This window comes from Gossypium raimondii, chromosome 11 (genome assembly GCF_025698545.1).
Source record: "Gossypium raimondii isolate GPD5lz chromosome 11, ASM2569854v1, whole genome shotgun sequence".
In the NCBI taxonomy this organism is placed as follows: Eukaryota; Viridiplantae; Streptophyta; class Magnoliopsida; order Malvales; family Malvaceae; genus Gossypium; species Gossypium raimondii.
In genome coordinates this window covers 61133564-61142947 of record NC_068575.1, presented here as the reverse complement: position 1 = coordinate 61142947, position 9384 = coordinate 61133564, and the positions used below count along the sequence as shown (strand labels likewise).

The 9384-nt window shown below is 31.4% G+C and overlaps 1 protein-coding gene across 1 annotated transcript; it reads left to right on the top strand.

Annotated features, from left to right (window-relative positions):
• Nucleotides 1-6364: 6364 nt before the first annotated feature.
• On the top strand, nucleotides 6365-8829 carry LOC105801978 (cationic amino acid transporter 7, chloroplastic). The gene is made up of 5 exons (XM_012633357.2): nucleotides 6365-6773; nucleotides 6856-7078; nucleotides 7183-7513; nucleotides 7599-7827; nucleotides 7909-8829. Exons 1-5 carry the CDS (start codon nucleotides 6386-6388, stop codon nucleotides 8457-8459), a joined length of 1722 nt encoding a protein of 573 aa, XP_012488811.1. The 5' UTR covers nucleotides 6365-6385; the 3' UTR covers nucleotides 8460-8829.
• Nucleotides 8830-9384: the final 555 nt, after the last annotated feature.

The following is a 9384-nucleotide window of genomic DNA, read 5'->3' as shown; positions in this document are numbered from 1 at the left end:
GACCAGGGATAAATTTTTTTTGAAATTTTAATTATTGATTTAATTTAGTTCAAAAGTGAATAATTAAAAAATTAGTTGATTAACTGAAATTAATAATATATATATTAAAATACTATATGTAACTCCAATATATATTATTTACCTATAAGCCCTATATACATAAGCTAAGTGGACTTATAACTATTATATTGAGTCCAAGAAAAATATGTTATGAAAAATAATATTATGCAATGTTTTATAATAAAAATATTAAAATTCACATTTTATATACTACAACTATGAGTTTTTTTCCAAAGTTGTTGTATCCTTGTCTCCGGAGTGAATTTAGGAAATTCTGTAATAAAAAAATTTGATTCAATCAATTCGTCAGGTTTGTGACTCAATCAATTTGATGCTTCTTTTTAAAATCGATATTTTAATCTATTCTCGATCCAACTGATTTGACTAATCAATCTAATCTAATTCCAACAATTATGGAAATAATAACAACTAGAAAAGCAATATACGAGTGTTTTATAAGTTGGATATGAATATATTAGGATGAATTACTTCTGGGTATGAACTAGAGTTGTCTATGAGCCGGGTCGTCTCCGACTTGAAAATTAGGCCTAAATTTTTGTTCAAGTTCGGTTCGGATAAAAATAATAAAATCTAGATCTGACCTGTATTAAATTTTTATAATTTTATTTTTATATAAAAAATTAAGATATATAATAAACCAAACACACTAAAAATATTGAAATAAATTTAAAAAGTGTTTATACTTAAAAAAGAATTAACATAAGTGCAACTTAACAAGCAAATGCCTCTAAAATAGTAGCAAAATTAACAATAAAACACGTTTTATATAATATCCAAATATTAACAACAAAATAATGGGAAAATAATAGTAAAAACAGCAATATTTTTTTATTGAAAAATCGGGTTGAGCTCGAGGCAAAAAAACTTACTCGATGACTGACTTATTTTCTAAACGGACCTTATTTTTATTATCAAAATTTATTTTTCGAGCCTATATTTTTACTCAAACAGTTAATTTTTGTTCTGAACTATGGATGAAGAATAATAAATAAATGTGGATTCTTGACAGCTGCATTCACTTAAAACAATTGCTCCCCGATTTTGAGTGGTTGGTTCCATAATTATCTTCAACCCTTTTTCCCTTGACATTAGTGGAAATTGAACCCTAATTCCCGTATGTGTATATCCATTTGGTGGTGCTTGTTTTTCTCAATAAAACTTAGATATTTCTTTAATACATATTTCTAATCTACAATGATTTAGACATATAAAAAAAAACCTGTGAAACCATATAGGCTACTCTGGAGTTTTCTAAAAACAGAAAACCCTAAGCCCTGTACAAGTTTGTTGGCTAAAATCATAGGTAGACTATGTCTGAAATTAGATTGCCTTAGATTATGTGTTGGAAACTTGGAATGGTGTCCATGGAAAGGCCGCATGCGATGCAAGCACGTCAAAGGAGATTTGGGCCCACATTGGTGGAATTAGCTAAAGTGCCACTTCCATGAGCCTCTTAAGGAGAGCCATGGCCCCTACATATTTCATAATTCGATATTAAATAAAGTTGACCTCTCTAAATATATATATAATTTTATGTGTTATAAATGTTAAAAAAATAATTAAAACTTTGTTGTTCTTTATTTTTCATTTTTCTTATTAATAATTATTTAAGTTTCTTCAAATTAATTTGATTTTTAATAAATATCAAATCATAATCATGTGAGTTTAAACTATTTTTTTTAAGTTTTAAATTTATTTATAAGAGTTCAACTAAGAGTTTTGAATTTTTTTTTTTTTACATCTTGTTATATAATTATAATCCAATTCGAGGATCCGACCCAAAATCTGACTAGGGGTCTGATCGGGAATCCGACCTGGTATAATAAGAGGCAACAAACATCCTAAAGGAAGGGGGCCTTCATCTTATGTTTTTTTTTTCTCTGGACCAAAGTAGCATCCACCTCCATCTTAAGCTCCGACATTGACCTCCATTGATACTGTGTATCAACACATCTTTTCTATCCTTATATTCTCAGGTTTTATACAATCTTTGTCTAACTTTCGATCTCGAGTTTTTTCTTTCTAACTTTTATGGCTTAAATATATATAAACTGGACTATTATTATTTTAAATAAATTCAATATATTATAGGAAAGGTAAAACAAATGGTTGAAGTTATATTAGGTGAAAAAATATATGTGACAAATAATTTTATAAAAATAATTTAAACATTGAAACTTATATATAGTGTTTTGGGTTTGAATCCCATCAATTGTTTTTTTTAAAGATTTCATATAATTTGAAATGACAAAATATCTTCATTATAATATTTATTATTTTATAAAAGAAGAATTTGAATCCAGTTGAAGTGTGACATTAATTGAATAAATCATTTAAATATAATATAAATGTAAAGGAATAATAACAAAAATAAATTAGTTATAACTAAAATTTTAAATTAATATATATATATATAAAGATTAAATATAACCAAAATAAAAATAACCCAAAGTATAAACACTAAGAACATAGGATTTGACCTTTTGAAGTCATATGTTTATTATTATTTTAACAATTTTATTATAAGTCATGATTCTATTTGTTCTTTTTAATATAATATCTAAAATTATCTATAGCCACTCACTAACCCAAAAATAGGAGGATAAGACATCTCAGCGCATTCGAACTCGGTACTCTTATATGAACAATAATACTCATACTCATCGAGTTAAGTATACATAATATAAAGCAAAAATGACTGCAATTTATTAGGGGAATAAATAAAATTCAAGAGTGGGAATGGAAAGTTGAAAACCAAAGGTCCTCACAGTAAAAGAACTAATTCCAGAACCCATAAAAAATAAAATATTTGCCCATGATTATGAAGAATGAAGTCTACATATACCTACATTAATTAACGGATTTTTCTCCTTTTGCGACAACAAATGACTTTTATCCTTGTCAACCAAAAAGCCATTTTTCTTGTAATATTGCTATACTATATAAAATATTAATTAATTACGAAAATTATTAAAAGATGAGAATTGATAAAATTACGTTAATTAAAATAATTAGGAGGATAGCTTTTAAATCTTTTATATCATCAATCAAGCATGTTTAGAAAATTATTTTTTTATAATTACTTTACCCTAAAAATTACATATTTTGTTTTTTTTTACAATTACATCCAAATCTGAATGATAAAAGACTTAAATAGATTTAATCCAATACGTTTCCTACTAGCATCCTTTGTTCAACTTTAAACTTAATATAATTTATGAGTGCACTTTGAATAAATTCCACTCCCCTAATGCTCTACTTATTTTAGTTGTCTGAATATGCTTAATTACTGTTTTAAAGGGCTTCTTTTAAAAAAAAATCCACTATGTCCATATCTTAATTATTTCATTACTTTGTGTGGTATATATTTTATATACAAAAGAAGAAGCAGCTAAATGCTTAAGTTTAAAGCTAATTCTAAATGTTTAACTGTAATTGGACTTCAAGAAGGATATATAGAGATGATTTTGATTAAGGCTAAGGCTTTATCTTATGTCGTCATTAAATGTATACTTTTGTCATAAAATCAAGATTAGTCAAGCAAGTTGCAGAGACATGATCTTGTTATGTCTGAAATTGATGTCAACCAATGTGTTCATTATGTTCTCAATTCAGATCAAAATCAAGGACACAGTTGCAAAAAAAAATATCTTATCCTTCTTCAAATCTTAACCACGAACTCTCAGATATAAATACATAGTGAAGTCAACTTTTCTTTTCACTTTTTTTAGGAGCAAAGTGTTCACTAATGGAACCGGAATAAATTATTAAGGGCAAATATAAAGTAGAGAAAATTGGGAGATGGGGCTCAGTTTATCAAATTTTGACATTTATGAGGACTTAAAAGAATGAGAGGGTTAGAGCTCAATTTATCCCAAATTGGGTGGAGGGGACATCTTTGGAATTTTTTTTTTTATATATAAGTCTGCTTATCAAATTTATGGTTTGAGATAGGTCCCTTAAAATTTTTGAATATTCTTGAAAATTAAAAAAAAATAAAAAATGTTAATTAGGCCTCCTAAAATTTAATGTCAAGATCCACTCGAAGATGATGATTTCAATACCAAATTCGACTAAGAATAATGAAGAAAATAAATTCCTCCACTAGGGTTTCTGATATTGGAGATTGAGGTATGAAAAGTTTCAATTTTAATTACAAGTCTTTTGGTGAAGAATTGCTTTGATTTGTGAAGCAAGTTGATGACATGAAGGTCAGGTAGGGTTTAATTGGTTCCTAAATGCATATGTCAATGAAAACCCATATACCCACCTCATCACTAATAATTTCGCTTTTGAATCCTAATTAGTATTTACACATAAACCACTTAATATCCTACCTACACTGTGGACACTTCCAAACGGGGTTCTCCCATGGCCTTTTTCCTTTTGCTTCCACAAGTATCCAAAATCCATGTAGCTATTGACATATAAATAGTCCAACAATATTACAAGCAAATATATATATATGTGTGTGTATCTCATTGTGACACGTCGAGGAACATGAAGTTTCTTATGCAATTGAGTCTTATCTCTAGGATGCTAAAGACCCTATTTAATTTGTATAGGAAGGACAAAATGGGGTATATGCTGATTTAGCCTCTAAGCTATATATCAATTTTACCAAAAGGGAAGATTGGATGAATGATATATTCTGAGATGATTAAAATAATTATAATTAAGTACTTGATTAATTATTGGATTTGTACCATTGATTTGATTCTGTAGCCAATATGTCAAAACCATGCACTTTACCAAAAGGAGATACCTACAAAGAATCATCAAAATTTACAATAATTTTTTTTTATGAAAAGGAATGGTAAATTACATCCAAGATCACTAAATTAATAGTAAACTTACCTTTTAGTCACTTAACTTGAAAATGTTATAAAATGGTCACTAGACTATTTGAAAATTTTGACGATCGGTATGGTGGATTAGTATCCATCAATGAGTAAAAGATCTAAGTTGATTTAACAGTAAGTGTCGAGATCGGAGAAGATTTACGATGTTTACAGCAGTTTGATGAAAAGAAACTAAATCGTAGAAGAGAAAGGTTAAGAGAACTTTCAATTGGTGCAAGCAAACAATGTCATACAGTAATTATTTTAATAGCCCAGAGACTTAAATGAAAACTTTCGAATAATTTAGTGACTATTTTATAACTTTTTGAAATTGAGTGACCGAAATATAAATTTACTAATAGTTTAGTGACCCAGGGTGTGATTTACCCCTAAAACTTCTTTCGCATGCAGTTAACTGATAGCTCCTTTGGGTGCTTTATTTTTTTTCCCTTTCCCTTCTCTATGTTTTAGGCTAATAAAAATGAGGTTTCATGCATGTCCATGTGATAGAATCAGTTGCTAAATACGCTAATGATTGAAATTGTTAAAATGTGCTCTCTGGGGGTTATATTGTGAGGTAAAGGTTTAAGATAATCTGTAAAGACAAATTAAAGATATCAAACGTGACCAGATCTTAGAAGCAAAAGGAAAAGGATTTGCATTTTTAGCATAACGTGAAGCGCCGAAAGCTTTTTTATTTCTGAAAAAGAAAACTGGTGGCGCATCTTCAGAGCGGCGGAGGAAGCTTTTTACAAACTGTATTGCATGTATTCCAGGCCACATATATGATCCAATTATACTCAACACACCTGCCATATTATATATATATATATATATAAATATACTGTTGTTTTTCATGACAGTTATGGTAAAATGATTAGAGGGAAAAAAAGAAAGTAAAAACTTTACATTTTTTGTTGAGGAATCGAGTCTATTTATTCTCAGAGACCATATATTGATGGTGAAGCAATCTTTAGTTGCTTTTAACAAAGTGTTCTGATAGCCACGTCTTTTTCTAGGTTTTTTGATAACGAAATTCCAAAAGATTAGGTCAAAGTCTCTTCTTGCACTGTTTTTTTTCCTTGGGCAAATAATGGGTTGTCTTTTTTATTTACTTTTAATTATTTCCATTTTATGAGTCTATGATGCAAGTATATCATATGTATTTGAGCCTCATTTAATGTTTAAATATTATTTGATACAAGATTTAACTTATATTCAATGTGAATCCCGGATGTAAAAGATGAAATGGGTAAAATTGTCGGCATGAATATAACCCAAGGTCAACTGGTTATTTTCAATTAGGGTTGGAAACAGGGTAGATAGTTTATCTAGCAAGTAGCCAACATGTACTCTTTCTCTCTCCTCCCCTAAGTGCATATTTAAAACGCTCACCTCAAGCTTTTTCTCATGGCAATTAAAGCTACAAAGAGATACCAACACCCCCAATTTCCTTCACAAACATGGCAACAAATCAGTCCACACACAACAAACCTTTCTTCTTCAACTACTTCCAATCACTTTCCCAAACCCCTCATAGGCTCAGAAAGAGAATGCTAGCGACGTGGACCCCAGACCAAGAGCTTAATCGAATCAGGCTAAGGTCTGGTGCTGATATGAAAAGGAAACTCAAGTGGTTCGATTTAGTAGCTCTCGGTGTTGGTGGAATGCTCGGTGTCGGCGTCTTCGTCACCACCGGCAATGTTGCTCGCAACACCACCGGCCCATCTGTTTTCATTTCGTATATCGTTGCTGGAATTTCAGCACTCCTCTCTTCTTTGTGTTACACTGAATTTTCAGTCCAGGTCCCAGTTGCTGGTGGTGCCTTCAGTTACCTGAGAGTGACTTTCGGTACATACGCACACATATATATACACACACCAATAACACCATTACGTTTTATAACACTTCTCCATTTTCCCGTTCTTTGTAGGTGAATTTGTGGGGTATTTTGCTGGAGCAAACATATTAATGGAGTATGTATTATCAAATGCTGCTGTGGCAAGAAGTTTTACAGAGTATTTATGCTCAGCTTTTGGAGTAAGTGATCCAAATTCATGGAGAGTTGAAGTTCACGGACTGCTACAAGGCTATAACAAGCTGGATTTCATTGCTGTTGCTGTTGTTCTTCTTTTAACTCTTTGCCTAAGCCATAGGTTTGAACTCTTAAACTGCCCTCAGTGGCTTTTGGATAATTGGAGTTTTTTGTTTTATTTGGATTTTGAAAGTGATGGATGTTCCTTTCTTGGGGGATTTGCAGTACAAAGGAAAGCTCCATGTTGAACCTTATTATGACAATCTTTCATATTGTTTTCTTTGGGTTCATCATAATCGCCAGTTTCTACAATGGGAATGTTAATAACTTGGTGAAGCCAAAAGGGTTAGCTCCATATGGTGTTAGAGGCGTGCTTGATGGTGCAGCCATAGTTTACTTCAGTTACATAGGATATGACTCAGTCTCAACCTTGGCTGAAGAGATTCAAAACCCTCGTCTAAGCCTTCCAGTTGGTATCGTCGGTTCAGTCCTCATTGTCTCGGGACTTTACTGTCTTATGGCCTTGGCACTATGCATGATGGTCCCTTACCAACAGGTCAAACAAAACCCTGAAATAAACTTTGATATATATACACATATATATGGTTATATGACATTGTTTTGTTATATGATACGTATAGATAGCTGAAACAGCATCATATTCAATGGCTTTCCAAAGAATTGGCTGGAAATGGGCAGGGAATGTTGTTGGGGCAGGAGCAAGCTTAGGGATCATAGCGTCTCTTTTGGTTGCCATGTTAGGCCAAGCTAGGTACCTTTGTGTTATAGGAAGGGCAAGGCTAGTTCCATTATGGCTATCTAAGGTTCACCCTTCAACAGGCACCCCATTGAATGCCACACTCTTTTTGGGTACGTTTCATTTTATTCTTTAAAAACCCTTGTATGTATTGAAAAAGAGAAATTGATCCATTAACATCCATGATATTGTAGGGCTTTGTACGGCATCAATATCACTCTTCACCGACCTTGACATAGTGATCGAAATGATCTCCATCGGCACCTTGTTAGTGTTCTACCTCGTAGCCAATGCTCTCATTTATAGAAAATATGTGATCATAGCTAAAAACCCACCATGCCCTACACTGTCTTTCCTTTGTTTCTTGACCTTAACTGCAATAGGTTTCTCCGTTTCATGGAAAATGGAACATCAATGGTGGGGTTTGCCTCTATTCGGTGGGATCATGGTTATTATTACAGCTTTGTTTCATTACATGGTCCCAAGGTTTGGTCAACCTAGTGAATGGTCAGTGCCGTTGATGCCATGGCCGGCTGCTATATCCATTTTCCTTAATGTCTTCCTTATGACGACATTGAAAACGATGTCGTTCAAAAGGTTTGCAATATGGGGATGTTTAATAACTGTGTTCTATGTGTTGTACGGGGTACACTCAACATTTGAAGCAGAAGAGCTGGAGAAAGAAACCATGGATGTTAATGAAGTTCCAAACCCATCTCTCCAATTAACAAAACTAGATGCTTAATAACAATTTATTAATCTCAATCAAAGTTGCAAAAATCAAGTCTTTTTTTTTCCAATTCAGTCCTTTATCAATAATCATCAAATTATGCAAGAAGGAGAAGAAAAGAACAATTGAGAGAGGAGGGTACATTTTACCATTTCCTTTTCATTTGAGAGAGAGGTCAATGGCACACACTTTTTTGGAGTGCAAAGAATGATTAATTGGACCATATGTACCCTACAATGATATGAACACAATATATTAAAGGTTAAATGCTATTAGTCTCCATACTTTACAAAAATGGTGGGTTTAATCTCTGTACTTTAAGTTAATCAATTTTTGTCTATGTACTTTTTTATTGATTCAATTTCAGTCCCTGTATTATTTTGAATTTTTAATCTTCACCAACCAGTAGCAGTTAAATCCGTTTGACTAAGTTCAACTACTAGTATTGTACTATGCATGCAATTATAGGTTTAATCCATATTTTAAATTGCATCGTTATAAGCCCCTATATTTTTCGAAATGAATTTAATAATTATAGTTTGGTAATGGCTGAACTTTTAAATTTTAAAAAGCATAGGGACTAAATCTATAACCTTCATAAAGTACAAGGGCTAATAACAAAATTTAACCTACGTTCAACCTCTTGTTGATATTGGGGGCATGTTTTCAGCTAATATAAGCAATTTTTTTTTTTTTGCCTTTTTATTATAAATGTATCATTATCTCGAAGAATAGAACCAAAAAGGTTGAAAAAAGGAAATGACATGATCGATTTATACAACTTATCTACCCACCCACACCAAATACTAAGGCAAAATGTTCACACTTCTAATACAACTCTTCACTATTTTAAAAAAACCCAAGCTTAATTTATGAGTTATTATCTATAATTTATGAGTTATTCTTCAAGTATACATAATAGAGAATCATAAATAAAAAA

Bases quoted from the DNA above. Each gene is read 5' to 3' on its own strand.
- LOC105801978 (XM_012633357.2), top strand. From the start codon at position 6,386: ATGGCAACAAATCAGTCCACACACAACAAACCTTTCTTCTTCAACTAC. The intron at 6,774-6,855 runs GTACATACGCAC...CGTTCTTTGTAG, and splicing joins TTACCTGAGAGTGACTTTCG to GTGAATTTGTGGGGTATTTT. The intron at 7,828-7,908 runs GTACGTTTCATT...ATGATATTGTAG, and splicing joins GAATGCCACACTCTTTTTGG to GGCTTTGTACGGCATCAATA.